This window comes from Dama dama, chromosome 29 (genome assembly GCF_033118175.1).
Source record: "Dama dama isolate Ldn47 chromosome 29, ASM3311817v1, whole genome shotgun sequence".
NCBI lineage: Eukaryota > Metazoa > Chordata > Mammalia > Artiodactyla > Cervidae > Dama > Dama dama.
In genome coordinates this window covers 34231260-34246776 of record NC_083709.1, presented here as the reverse complement: position 1 = coordinate 34246776, position 15517 = coordinate 34231260, and the positions used below count along the sequence as shown (strand labels likewise).

Here is a 15517-nt window from a genome sequence, read left to right as displayed (position 1 = left end):
TTCATCAAGAGGCTCTTCAGTTCTTCTTCACTATCTGCCATAAGGGTGGTGTTATCTGCATATCTGAGGTTATTGATATTTCTCCTGGCAATCTTGATTCCAGCGTGTGCTTCATCCAGCCTGGCATTTCGCATGATGTACTCTGCATGTAAGTTAAATAAGCAGGGTGACAGTATACAGCCCCGACGTACTCCTTTTTCAATTTTGAACCAGTCTGTTGTTCCATGTCCAGTTCTAACTGTTGCTTCCTGACCTGCATACAGATTTCTCAGGAGGCAGGTTAGGTGGTATTCCCATCTCTTTCAGAATTTTCCACAGTTTGTGGTGATCCACACAGTCAAAGGCTTTGGTATAGTCAATAAAGCAGAAATAGATATTTTTCTGAAACTCTCTTGCTTATTCTATGATCCAACAGATACTGACAATTTGATCTCTGGTTTCTCTGCCTTTTCTAAATCCTACTTGAACATCTGGAAGTTCACGGTTCACACACTGTTTAAGCCTGGCTTGGAGGATTTTGAGCATTACTTTGCTAGCTTGTGAAATGAGTTCAATTGTGCAGTAGTTTGAACATTATCTGGCATTGCCCTTCTTTGGGATTGGAATGAAAACTGACCTTTTCCAGTCCTGTGGCCACTGCTGAGTTTTCCAAATTTGCTGGCATATTGAGTGCAGCACTTTCACAGCATCATCTTTTAGGATTTGAAACAGCTCAACTGGAATTCCATCACCTCCACTAGCTTTGTTTGTAGTGATGCTTCCTAAGGCCCATTTGACTTCACATTCCAGGTGTCTGGCCTTAGGTGAGTGATCACACCATCATGCGTATCTGGGTCATAAAGATCTTTTTTGCACAGTTCTTCTATGTATTCTTGCCACCTGTTCTTAATATCTTCTGCTTCTGTTAGGTCCAAACCATTTCTGTCCTTTATTGTGCCCATCTTTGCATGAAATGTTCCCTTGGTATCTAAATTTTCTTGAAGAGATCTCTAGTCTTTCCCATTCTATTGTTTTCCTCTATTTCTTTGCACTGATCCCTGAAGAAGGCCTTCTTATCTCTCCTCGCTATTCTTTGGAACTTTGCATTCAAATGGGTGTATCTTTTGTCTATAGAGGTGAGACAGTGTATCCCCACTGGGACAACTCTGAGTAAAGAAATAAGTATTTGAACAGGAAGTGTGTAATCAATTGGTAGACACAAGCCTACTACCAACTTTATTGCTTCTCTCCTGGCTCTTTGGAACAGATTCCAAAAACCCTTCCCTGGACTTCCCTAGTGGCACAATGGATAAGAATCTACCTGCTAGTGCAGGGGACATGGGTTAGATCCCTGGTCCGGGAAGATCCCACATGCCGCGGAACAACTAGGCCCAGGTGCCACGACCACCGAGCCCATGTGCCTAGAGCCTGTGCGCCACAGCAAGAGAAGCCACCGCAATGAGAAGCCCACGCGTCACAACGAGAGTAGCCCCCGGTCCCTGAAACTAGAGAAAGCCCGCACATAGCAACAAAGCCCCAGTGCTATCAAAAGTAAGTAAACACAAGATCTCTCCCTTTTAGCTCTTTCTCTTTACTCTTCCACTTACTAAGGAGTCTTGTCAGTAAACAAAGGAATCCGTGCCACTTCCTACCCTTTTCGCTGCAGCCAAATTCATCACATGAACCCAATTTCACCCACCCCCTTGCACCTCTATCTCCCCCTACCCACAGCCTCACTCCCTTTAGAATAAAGGTCTAACACCATTGTAAAGACTCACCTCTTTTTTCTGAGGCTATTCACTTTGCTCATCTTCAGGGATTGCACTTAGCTAACAAAACAATGTCCAAAAATGGGGCCCAAGTGTCTAACGTGGTGACAGGCCTAAGAGGAAACAAGGCTTGAAGCACAAACCTTTTGCTCATAAATTGATCTCAGGTCTATCCAGACTAAAGGCAGATCCTCTGTGAGAGAACTACCAAAGGGCTGCAAGAAACCACTCAATATCAAGAAGGGCTGAAAAGCACAAGCGAATATTCGCCTCGTGGCACCTGCTGTAAATCCCCAAGACTTACAGTCAGTAAGAGCGGCGTGCAGCTGCGATCATGCCTCATGCTGGGATGATAGCTGTTCTAGAAACCAGGTGTTTTTCGTGTCTGGGATTCATCACCAGACCCAGCCAAGCCTCGGGCCATGTGACTCTGTCATGCAGCAGGTGGCATGTCAAGCAGTCCCACATCCAACCTCAGAAACTAAGCCAGGTCCTCCTTTACATAGCGAAGTGGGTCGGACATTCTGACCACCAGATTCCACGGGCAGAAGGATGATGACCTGCATGGACACAGAGGTGTGCAGACACAAGGCCGACCCACCCCTTCCTCACCAACCTCTGGTGGAGCGCCTAGATGACAGCATCTCTACAGTTCCCTATGGGGAATGGTTTTATGTATTCAGAGATATGGACCAGAGTCTCTGCTGAGTTTACAAGGTTCAGAAAAGATGGTTAGTAAAAATCTTGATTTTTGTTGATTTATGTCAGTAAAATCCCACCAAAGCTAAAAGAAAAAAAAAAAGGCATCCTGATAGTGGCATGGTTGTTTTGTTTGTTTTTTTCATTCTACAAAAATGTGCCCAGCAGGGCAGGCATGGGACTGAGAAATGATGAAACTGAGGGACGGGGGAGAGAAGAGATGCCTTCTGCTCATCTCCCCTTAGTCCTCTTTTTGGGGAAGAAAATAAAGGAGAGGAGAGAGGTATTTCTGTTCTTTTTCCTTCCCATGGGTAACCGTGATCCTGCCACTTCTTGTTTTTAAGGCCTGTATGATCATTAATAAGTTATTTTGGAAATTCTTTTACTATCTGCATTCCTCCGCTTTGGCCACAACTTAACATGAATGATTTTATTATTCTGGCCTTGCCAGGGACAGAGAGGATTTCTGGGTGATATGTTTATTGTTGTAAGTAACACAAGGCAAGGATAATTTAGAACAGGTCAAAGGGCTGGTTTTTGTTTTGCAAAGAGGGAGAGCATATGGGGAAGGCAGGCATGATGGGGAGGAGAGAGGGAATGTGGGGCTCCATTGGGGGCTCATAGCTCAGGGATGGGGCAGGACTACTGCTCCAGAGAAAAGGTTTGTCTTCATTTGTCCTGAGCTTGCGGGTAACAAACAAAAAGCATCCTTCAACATCCAGCCCTCCAAGGATTCAAATATTTCCAGAACAATATCTGAAGCCACGCTGCACTCTACATTCCATGAGGCGCTCTATATACTTGGGTATAAAGAGAAGTGCAGACTAGTATCTTAAAACCAAATGTGATATGCACAAGCCATTTCTCCATACTGCTCTTATCCTTTCCTACCAACTACATGTCTGTTATACACAAGCCTCGTTCTTTTCATGAGTATCGACCGTAGTTTCTTCAAACGAAAAGCAACATTCGAGAATGATCCACTTCTCTCTCTTGTTGAGGTCTTTAGATTCTTAGAAACAAAGGATGCTGTTTTCTTGGTAAAATGAAGCCCAAACCTTAAGGTTTATATTGTTTAGTAAGTCATAGGTTGAAAAGCAGGTTGCATAGATTACGTTTTTTTCATGAATCAGGACCCAGAAACCCTGTGCTTAAATCAAATCATTTAATAGAACTACTCAGCATAAAGGTGGCCTGATTCAAGAATCAGATAGAACCCTTGACTCCCCCCCATTCTCAAACTGCCTCTGTCCACCAGTTCCCACTAAGTCCAGCAATCACTTGGCTTCTACCTTGCCTTGTGGGTCTTTTCTACCCCATCACCCAGACATGGACTTCTTCCTTTGGATATACAAGATTAGCAGCATTTAGTACATGACTCCAACCCATGTTCTCAACAGAGGATGTTTCCAGGCCTATCCTGGAGGAAACCCAGAGGCAGAAGCAATGGTGTTCTGCTTAGTCTGGGCCATCTGGGACCTTTATCAGAAAAGCATAAAATTGCAAGGCAACGGTGGGGGCAGCATGCAATAGGAAGAAAATTTACCAGATCTTGAAAACCTATAATATGTGGGCATCATACTAGGACTATTTCCTCTCCACTGCACAGCAATCCTGCCCCTTAGGGATGAGGATCATCAGAGGCAGAGAAGGCATCCAGCTCTCAGGTCTTATCTGGGAACTAAGCTATACAGCCTGAAACACCGCCCAAGTAACTCCAAGGTATTGGTACTCCTCTTGGTCATCAGGCACAGGACAGAAGTCACTCACTGAATTGTCAACAACCCAATTCTGTGAGAGCCTTGCAACGCAACGTGTAGAACAATCCTGGGATTGACCATGTGTCCCCACCCCCTCAATACAGATAACGCTGCAGCCCTGATGTGTTGACTCATCAGGGACTCAGTCTCTGTACAGAGCTGGACCTCAAGAATCAGAGTTTCTAAGTCAAGAGTAACTTAAAAGGAAATATTCTTTGCTTACATTCTTGATGTATGTTCAAGGGGACCTCAATTCAAAATCTACAGCATAACTTCAAAAACGCTCAAGTTCTCTTTCACCACTACCAACATCACTAACACCACCCAAGCTGACCTGGAGCTTATGTGCAAAAGCCCAAAACTCTTTTTTCTGCAGCAGCCCTCACCCCTTTCAAGTTATTATTTCCCTTTAATACTTTAAGCCTTTCCATGTAGATCAATTTGCAATTCCTGCCCCACGGCCCCACCCTTGCCCCAAGCCCCAAGCAAGAATCCTTTCTTGCTAAAAGAGGGCTGGGGAAAACTAAACTGGCTAATAAATGCAGGATTTTCTTTCAGAGATTCTCTGAGTAAATTAAGGCATTAATAGCACATATTGATAGTGCACATTAATGTAATATTGAACATTAACTTAATGTACATTACTCCATCAGTGTTGTACACTCCTACATTTACACCACACCCTCACCTCGATGTGGTCAGGCCTTCCATCGGCGTGCACGCTCTCTGGTAATCCATCTTGGGCTTGAAGGACTCTCTGGGTAGGTAAGAGTGATGGACAGGGTAGTTCTCGGTATATTCGGAGAGAAGACATGGTTTCTCTGTTTTATCATAAATCTTGGTAGGGAGGTGTGGACAATGATGTCGCCTAGTTAAAAAAGAAAAATGGAACATGAGGTTGGTTACCTTCTTGCAAAGAATACATTCAGCCTGCTACCTACTCAAAATGTGACCCAGAGTATAGAATCATGACAGCCAACATTGAAAGCAGGAGTTTAACCCTTCTTTTTCTCTACTGAACTATATAAAGTGGCCAGAATTTTTTAAATGATCTGTAACTGCAATTGGTTAACTGTCAAAATTCCTTGGATCATAAAGTTACAAAAGCATAGCTGACAACCAGCCCTCACATGCATCACGCTTCTCATTTAAATACTGAAACACTCCCATACTGTAGCGAAATGGTTGTAGCCACGGAGGCATCTGAGTGCCAACCCAGTCCCTCCCAAGACCTTCCTGCACCTCCCAGTCGCCCAGCAATCAAGGGCTTAATATCTGACCTAATAGGGGGCTCCAAGGCTGTGCTCAAGGGCCAGGTTATTATCTTTCCTCATTGGTTCCTGGGTAAATTAAGAATACCACCCTCACACACAAGCGGCATCACATAGAGCAGAACCACCCCAGTTTTGAGTATACACCGCTGACGACGTGAAAACATTTTTGCATTGAAAGTCTGGTTCCTTCATTCTTTCAGGTCTCATTTCAAGTGTTGCCTCCTTAGACTTCCGCTGATCATCTTAACCTAAAAGACACCCCACCAGCCCCTCCCATCACTCACAGAGTTTCTCTCATCACATGGATGACTTTCCCATCACTTCCTATTATCTGTAACTTGCACTTTTGTTGATGAGTTTATTATCCATCAAGCTCAGCACCATTTTCTGTCTTGTTCACTGCTACATCTCTAGTACCTCTCATATCCTGCCTGCCATATAGCAGGCACTCAAAAAAACATTTACTAAGTAAATACTGGGGCTTCCATGGTGGCTCAGCAGTAAAGAATCGCCTGCCAATGCAGGAGACATGGGTTCAATCCCTGGTCCGGGAAGATCCCACATGCTGTGGAGCAACTAAGCTGATGCACCACAACAACTTGGCCTATGCTCTAGAGCCCAGGAGCCGCAACAGGAGAAGCCACTGCAATGAAAAGCCCGTGGGCCACAGCTAGAGAGCAGCCCTCGCTCTCCCCAACGAGAGAAAAGCCCACACAGCAATGAAGACCCAACACAGTCAAAAATAAATTAAAAAAGTTTAAACACAAATATTGAACATATGAATGAATTATTAAATAAAGTTTACCCAGGTTGATGACTAATAGACAATAACTTGAATTTATAGTGTATAGTGAGTTTTTCCATTTATTATCATTTCCATTTATAGTTTATAGTGACTTATTCTATTACCATAAGCACGGTAATAAACAACCTTATTATTCTACTTACAGGTGAATAAAGGGCAGCTATTTGAGCTGTCAAAGCTAAGCAGTATATCAATTATTTGTACACCCACACACAATCCTTACAAACCAGCTGGGTATCTCTATCATCAGACACCAGCACATCAACAAAGCTCCGTATTAGTGATCTCCAACTTAGAGATCAGAAATGACACCCAGAATGTATATCCAGAAATGACACTGAATTTTTTTAATGACTTTTTTATACTAAACCAATTCTAAGATCAAGGCATCTGGTCCCATCACTTCATGGCAAATAAATGGGGAAACAGAGGAAACAGTGACAGACTATTTTGGGGGGCTCCAAAATCACTGCAGATGGTGACTGCAGCCATGAAATTAAAAGACGCTTACTCCTTGGAAGAAAAGTTATGACCAACCTAGACAGCATATTAAAAAGCAGAGATATTGCTTTGTCAACCAAGGTCCGTCTAGTCAACACTATGGTTTTTCCAGTAGTCATGTATGGATGTGAGAGTTGGACTATAAAGAAAGCTGAGCGCCGAAGAATCGATGCTTTTGAACTGTGGTGTTGGAGAAGACTCTTGAGAGTCCCTTGGACTGCAAGGAGATCCAACCAGTCCATCCTGAAGGAGATCAGTCCTGAATATTCATTGGAAGAACTGATGTTGAAGCTGAAACTCCAGTACTTTGGCCACCTGATGTGAAGAACTGACTCACTGGAAAAGATTGAAGGTGGGAGGAGAAGGGGATGACAGAGGATGAGATGGTTAGACGGCATCACTGACTCAATGGACATGAGTTTGAGTAAACTCCGGGAATTGGTGATGGACAGGGAGGCCTGGCAAGCTGCAGTCCATGGGGTCGCAAAGTCAGACACGACTGAACGATTAAACTGAATTCTAATAACAGAAACTAAAATACACATACTCTGGGGCATCACATCAGAGAAAAAAGAAACAGACATACAGAGAACTCATCACTGCTCCAACCAAAAGCTGGTTTCCAGGCAACAGTTAGCATGCTGCTCCTGTTGTTAATAAGTTCAACCCTCTACATAAACATTGCTGCCATCACTATAGCTACTATGTGCCTCTCTTCAACCTCTAACCCCCAGGGAAAATGATCAACACCTGTATTGTTTATATGGCTAGAACTGCACATGGACACGTGTCTCTAGAAATATCCCTATTTTCATTTCACATGTAGATTTGTCTATCAGATTAGGATTCCCTCAAACCTCAAATCAAAAGCCAAGAAGTGCGGGTTACGCAAAAATACCTCTGCAGATATATTTTATTCACCCGCACTCTGAGGGAAAAAATCAAGATATTACTAAGGGTAACTTAAGAGGGTACAAACTTACCATATTTACTTTTCACTTCTGTTATAAAAGTACTATTGGTTCTAAAAGATGCTTGTTCCTTGGAAGAAAAACTATGACCAACCTAGACAGCATATTAAAAAGCAGAGACATTACTTTGCTGACAAAGGTCTGTATAGTCAAAGCTATGGCTTTTCCAGGAGTCGTGTATGGATGTGAGAGTAGGACTATAAAGAAAGTTGAGCACCGAAGAAGTGATGCTTTTGAACTGTGGTGTTGGAGAAGACTCTTGAGAGTCCCTTGAACTGCAAGGAGATCAAACCAGTCCATCCTAAAGGAAATCAGTCCTGAATATTCATTGGAAGGACTGACGCTGAAGCTGAACTCCATATTTTGGCCACCTGATTTGAAGAACTGACTCACTGGAAGAGACCCTGATGCTGCGAAAGATTGAGGGCAGGAGGAGAAGTGGACGACAAAGGATGAGATGGTTTGGTGGATGGCATCACCAGCTCGATGGACAGGAGTTTGAGGAAGCTCCGGGAGTTGGTGATGGATGGGGAGGCCTGACGTGCTGCAGTCCATGGGGTCACAAAGAGTCGGACATGACTGAGTGACTGAACTGAACTGATAGTATGAGTATCTGAATTTCAGTGTTAAATACATTCAAAAGTTTTTCTTTTTAATTAATTTATTTATTTTGGCTGCACTGGGTCCTTGTTGCTTTGTACTGCTTTTTCCTAGTTGCGGAGAGCAGGGCCATTCTTCACTGTAGTTCGAGGGCTTCTCATTGCTGTGGCTACTCTTCTTGTGGAGCACAAGCTTTAGGCATGCAGGCATTAGTTGTTGCAACTCAAAGACTCAATAGTTGTGGCACATGGGCTTAGTTGCTCTGCAGTATGTGGAATCTTCCCGAAATCAGGGTTTGAACTTGTGTCTACTGCATTGGCAGGCAGATTCTTACCCACTGTGCCACCTGAAAAGTCTCCAAAGTTTCCTCTTTTAAAAATGTACAGTATTGGCATTTAACATATGAAGATGCATATTTATATTTTATATATATTTAATAAGGCTTCCCTGATAGCTCAGAGGGTAAAGAATCTGCAGTTATCTCCTAAGTGTTGGCACAAAAATGATTGCTCTATTTTGTTTTGTTTACTATGAAACATTTCCCACAGTATATGTTAGATATCGTTAGCATTGCTAGGCTCAGAATCAGTCCAATTATCTGAGATTTCAATTTGAGCCAATTAGTACCCTATCATTTTGGGATTCCTACAAACCTCAAATCAAAAGCCAAGAAGTGTTGGCTACCCAAAAATACCTCTGCAGATATATTTTATTCACCCACACTTTGGAGAGAAAAATCAAGATTTTATTAAGGGTTACTTTATTGCAAGTGCCTGAATCTAACTCCAGACTTAAAAAGGATTTTCCCTCTCTAGTGTTCTTGCTTTTTAAACCAGTAAAACTTTGCTTTTATATAACCTCCTTTACATATTGTTACTTTTTCAAATTGTAACATGTTATAAAGGTTCATTACTACAGAAAAATAAATGTAATGGCAAAAAATACATTATAGCTGGCATCATGAGAGAGGATTTCGGTATAGCAATACACTTGCCTCCAGGCATTGATGTTCCATTAAATGGACTTTACATATATATTTACAGGGAAGATTTTATTTATTTGAGATGTTGCTAGTTAACTAGAACTTCCCTGGTGGCTTAGACGATAAAGCATCTGCCTACAATGGGGGAGACCAGGGTTCAATCCCTGGGTCAGGAAGATCCTCTGGAGAAGGAAATGGCAACCCACTACAGCACTCTTGCCTGGAAAATCCCATGGACAGAGGAGCATGGTAGGCCACAGTCCATGGGGTCACAAGAGTCAGACACGACTGAGAGACTTCACTTTCACTTTCTTTAGTTAACTAAGACCTTGTTTCACTTTGAAATATCAAAGACTCGCAGAAACTCAATGTTTCATCACCTGAGTGTGCTCATGGAGGGACCTTCTTTTCTCATCTGTACCCACCCCAAACTGAAAGTCCCTCTCAAGACCCCAAGTACTGTGTCTCCACCTTATTGATGTTTATCCAGGAGTTCCTCAGGGATAAAAACCAAGTCTTACACATCTGTGTTCTGGAAACTAGCTAGCCTGATATTTCATATATTTTAATAGCTGGATGGACAATGTATAGGAGGATAAACTACTGGAGAAAGATATGGACAAAGAGATGACTGATTTGTGCTAATATTAGTAGAGCCAAAAGGGAAAAGGCAGAGCAGATTCTTTTTTTATGGACCTAGTGTCTAAATACAGAGTGTGGGATCACTATGCACGGTGTATTTGAAAGTGGTCTTAATAGTCATGGACCAAAGAAACATGACTCTTCGTTCCAGCTCTCTGATACCTGTTCCAGTTACCTCAGTCACCCAGCTCAGGAGCACATTCAAACAAGCCTAGATGGGCCAGCAGACCAAGAAAAGAGAGAAAGAGTAAGATCTCCTTAATCTATCAGAACTCTGAAGTTTTTCCACTCCAAGCATTACTAAAGGACCAGCAATAAAAGGAAATAATCCTAACATATTCTGCATTGGTAAAGGGACAATAGAGACCTTTCAGCAGAATCCAGAAAAAAAGTTGTTAACAACAGTTGATTCCAAATTAGAATTACAGAATTTTAAAATTTTTAAATGGAAAACATCTGATCCAACATCCCTGCTATGCAGATGAAAAATCTGAAGCTCAGAGAACTATGCATGTAACCTAGCCACAGACCTAACCTAGACAGCATATTAAAAAGCAGACACATTACTTTACCAACAAAGGTCTATCTAGTCAAAGCTATGGTTTTTCCAGTAGTCATGTATGGATGTGAGAGTTCGACTATAAAGAAAGCTAAGTGCCAAAGAATTGATGCTTTTGAACTGTGGTGTTGGAGAAGACTCTTGAGAGTCCCTTGGACTGCAAGGAGATCAAACCAATCCATCCAAAAGGAAATCAGTCCTGAATATTCATTGGAAGGACTGATGTTGAAGCTGAAACTCCAATACTTTGGCCACCTGGTGCAAAGAACTGACTCATTGGAAAAGACCCTGATGCTGGGAAAGATTGAAGGTAGGAGGAGAAGGGGACGACAGAGGATAAGATGGTTGGATGGCATCACTGACTCAATGGCATGAGTTTGAGCAAGCTCCAGGAGTTGGTGATGGACAGGGAAGCCTGGCGTGCTGCAGTCCATGGGGTCAAAAGAGTTGGACATGACTGAGTGACTGAACTGAACTCTTACTACATTCTCAAAATCTAATGTGTGTCTCACATTGACAGCACATATCAGGACCACCACATTTCCAGGGCTCAAGCCACATGTGGTGGCTTCCCTGCTGAGAAGGGCAGGCCTAGAATCTGAAAGTACAGACAAAAGAACTGCAAGCACGTGGGTGCTGAAAGCTCTCCCAACAAATGCTTAGAAATACTTTTGTTGACAAATAGGGTATTTTGCCTCTTAGACTCTCTGGCCTGCCTTCATGTAACACAATCCAAGGCATATATTAAAAGACATGAAAAATTAGTAGGCGGATTTTTTCATCATCTCCTCACTCCACAGAGCCATCTTCAGTTTTCAGCACCCTAAGTTAACTTCTTTCCTGCCGCCTCCACTTTTTCAAAATGTTCCCCTTCCTTCAAGGCCAATCATGAATGCCACTTCTACCACCATCACCACCGCCACCACAGGGAGCTACTGATGATCCCACTGCACTCTCTTGCTGGCCATCACTTTCCTTCTCTGTGCCTGGCGTTGTGTCCCTACCTCTTTGAGGACCCCATTACTGTCTGCTCTGCCTTCCATGTTTCTCTACTTATAAATTTTGACGTTAAGAATTTTCATGGTTGCAAACGAAGCTGTTCATGAGGGAGAAAGTATGGTAATTCTTCTTGCCACCAAGAGGCAGCATGATATTCAAAGTGGATAACCAACAAGAACCTAGTGTATGGCACAGGGAACTCTACTCAATGTAATATCTCAGCCTGGACGGGAGGGGGGTGGTTGGGAGAATGGATATATGTATAGGCATGGCTGAACCCCATTGCTGTCCTCCTGGAACTACCACAACATTGTTAATCGGCTATACCTCAACACAAAATAAAAAGCTTCAAGTTTGAAAAAAGAAAGAGAGGCAGCATGAATAGTAGCTGCTATAACTTTAGACTTTTCAAACAAATGAACTTCTAACAGTTCTTTAGAACCCAGTCTATTTGTAAGCAGGACAGCATTTAGTGGGTATCAGCGACTCATCTGGCCTCTACCGTGGTCTTTTAGAATCCCTCGCTAAACCCTGTGGGCAGTGAGGAGGACTCTCTACTCCAAGGTGCAGACAGCATGGCAGAAAGGGACTTTGCAAGGAAGATTGTTTTCCAGTCCTAGCTCTGTCATTGACTGCTTCTATAAAGTTGAGGAAATTACTTAACTCTTCTGCACTTTGATTTCCTCCTCTATGGTGTGAGGATAACAACTTCTACTTAGTGTCATTGTGTGGATTAAAACAGATAGCTGGAGGGAAAATGTCTAGCCCAGACTAAGGCAAGCACTCTGTGATTAGTAGGCTATGTTAATTGAGCAATTATTATACATCACATGGGCTAAGAGCTCTACATCTCATCCTGTCTAATCCTCACAGCAGTGCCATAATGGAAGCCCTCTTATTTTCCCCATTTTACAAACATAAAAATTGAGGCATATCTCACTCAAGGTCACAGAGCCAGAAGGTAACAAAGTCAGGACTAGAACTTCAAGCCTTCTGCCTGGTTCCAAAGCCTGTACTCTTAACCACAGCCATACACACTGTGTGGCTTAATGGGATGCCAGCCTATACCAAACACCTGTTTCCTGGCTGCTCTGCCCCTGCCCTGTTGTCTTAGCTACACTCGGCCTTCCAAGAAAGAATGCACTCCCCTTTCCTAAGGATCCCAAAACCTTTCAAATACAAACCAAAAAGACGCAATTCCAAGTACTTTTTAAGACTCTGATCTCTCAACTTTTTTTTTTTTTACTGTCTAAAAAAACAGTCTCATTACATAAAATAATAGTAACCACCAGGAAAACAAAGAACACGGAATGCTGGGTCTAAAAGGACGCTTGAGATCAGCCAACCCCTTTGGCTTCATCAGTCAGATGTGGCTACTGAGACCAAGACACACCGAGCTTCTGACCCACGTCACACAGCCAGTCAGCAGCAATATCCGCCCCAGGTCACATATCAACTCCCACATCATTGACTTCCATTTACAACCCGATTTAAAACTCGAAGTGCAGGCTCTTAAAGGATTTGCAGCACATTTTCCCTTTTGCCCAGTAGTTGGGAGCCTGTGACCTGTCATAGCTGCTGTGCGAGGGAGGAAATGCTTTGAGCAGAAAATGCATTCTTGGTCTAGAAGAGGGGAAGGTGCTAACCATCACCAAATCTCAAGTCAAAAAGTCCTCATTCTATACCAATGATTTAGAATTATTCCAAGGTAGAGTAAACTCCAGGAGATGGTGAAGGACAGGGAAGCCTGGCGTGCTGCAGTCCATGGGGTCACAAAGAGTCAGACGTGACTTAGCGGCTGAACAACAAGATATCTAGAGTTAACAAGAACTCTGAGACCCTAGAGGCAGGGTCTTCTCAGAAGAGGACCTACATCTCTGAATGGTCTTCTCCTGGACAGTTCACAAAGCCAACCCAATTAGCCTCCAAGCATGGACAAGGCCAGTGCTTTTACCAAAGTGCACCTGTATCTGCTTGCAGTGGTTTATAAACTTTTAAAATATTTTATAAAATTTGTTCTCTCATATCTATAAAATACCTGGATCCAAAGGGAGAAGTGAGAATGCTTTTATGAACTGAAAAATAAGACCACTGTTGAACATACATATATTTCATACCAATCTTAAGATGACTTACATTTCCCCTACCTACCTCTTCTACATAGATCTTTAAAGAACATAGCGGTGGGAGAAATCTGAATTACTCGAGCTTTTATCCTGCCTGTGGTGCTAGGGAACTGAACAGTGATTATAAACTAAACCTTTGGTAATGACTAATACCAAGGGAAAATTTCATGCAAAGACAGGCTCAATAAAGGACAGAAATGGTATGGCCCTAACAGAAGCAGAAGATATTAAGAACAGGTGGCAAGAATACACAGAAGAACTATACAAAAAAGATCTTCATGACCCAGATAATCATGATGGTATGATCACTCACCTAGAGCCAGACATCCTAAAATGCAAAGTCAAGTGGGTCTTAGGAAGCATCACTATGAACAAAGCTAGTGGAGGTGATGGAATTCCAGTTGAGCTATTTCAAATCCTAAAAGATGATGCCGTGAAAGTGCCACACTCAATATGTCAGCAAATTTGGAAAACTCAGCAGTGGCCACAGGACTGGAAAAGGTCAGTTTTCATTCCAATCCCAAAGAAAGGCAATGCCAAATAATGTTCTAGTTAAACTACCGAATAATTGCACTCATCTCACATGCTAGTAAAATAAAGCTCAAAATTCTCCAAGCCAGGCTTCAGCAGTACATGAAGTGAACTTCCAGATGTTCAAGCTGGTTTTAGAAAAGGCAGAGGAACCAGAGATCAAATTGCCAACATCCGCTGGATTATCAAAAAAGCAAGAGAAACATCTATCTCTGCTTTATTGACTATGCCAAAGCTACTGACTGTGTGGATCACCATAAACTGTGGAAAATTCTTCAAGAGATGGGAATAACAGACCACCTGACCTGCCTCTTCAGAAATCTGTATGCAGGTCAAGAAGCAACAGTTAGAACCGGACATGGAACAACAGACTGGTTCCAAATAGGAAAAGGAGTAAGTCAAGGCTGTATATTGTCACCCTGCTTGCTTAAGTTATAGGCAGAGTACATCATGAGAAACGCTGGGCTGGATGAAGCACAAGCTGGAATCAAGATTGCCAGGAGAAATATCAATAACTTCAGATATTCAGATGACACCACCCTTATGGCAGAAAGTGAAGAAGAACTGAAGAGCCTCTTGATGAAAGTGAAAGAGGAGAGTGAAAAAGTTGGCTTAAAGCCCAACATTCAGAAAACTAAGATCACGGCATCTGGTCCCATCACTTCATGGCAAATAGATGGGGAAACAGTGGGAACAGTGGCTGACTATTTTTGGCGGCTCCAAAATCACTGCAGATGGTGACTGCAGCCATGTAATTAAAAGATGCTTACTCCTTGGAAAGAAAGTTATGACCAACCTAGACAGCATATTAAAAAGCAGACACATTACTTTGCCAACAAAGGTCCATCTAGTCAAGGTTATGGTTTTTCCAGTAGTCATGTATGGATGTGAGAGTTGGACTATTAAGAAAGCTGAGCACTGAAGAATTGATGCTTTTGAACTGTGGTGTTGGAGAAGACTCTTGAGAGTCCCTTGGACTGCAAGGAGACCCAACCAGTCCATCCTAAAGGAGATCAGTCCTGGGTGCTCATTGGAAGGACTGATGTTGAAGCTGAAACTCCAATACTTTGGCCACCTGATGTGAAGAACTGACTCATTTGAAAAGACTCTGATGCTGGGAAAGATTGAAGGCAGGAGGAGAAGGAGATGACCGAGGATGAGATGACTGGAGGGCATCACTGACTCAATGGACGTGAGTTTGAGTAAACTCTGGGAGTTGGTGATGGACAGGGAAACCTGGCATGCTGCAGTCCATGGGGTCACAAAGAGTCGGACACGACTGAGCGACTGAACTGAATCCTTCAGGGGACCAGATTCTCG

General features: G+C 42.8%; 1 protein-coding gene across 1 annotated transcript in view; it reads right to left on the bottom strand.

Moving 5' to 3' along the window:
* SAXO1 (stabilizer of axonemal microtubules 1) overlaps window positions 1-15517 on the bottom strand; it is a 73546-nt gene that overhangs the window by 24858 nt on the left and 33171 nt on the right. Inside the window, exon 2 of the mRNA XM_061132520.1 lies at window positions 4896-5075. Within this exon, the coding sequence (XP_060988503.1) occupies window positions 4896-5075 (180 nt within the window). The remainder of the gene's footprint in view (window positions 1-4895; window positions 5076-15517) is intronic.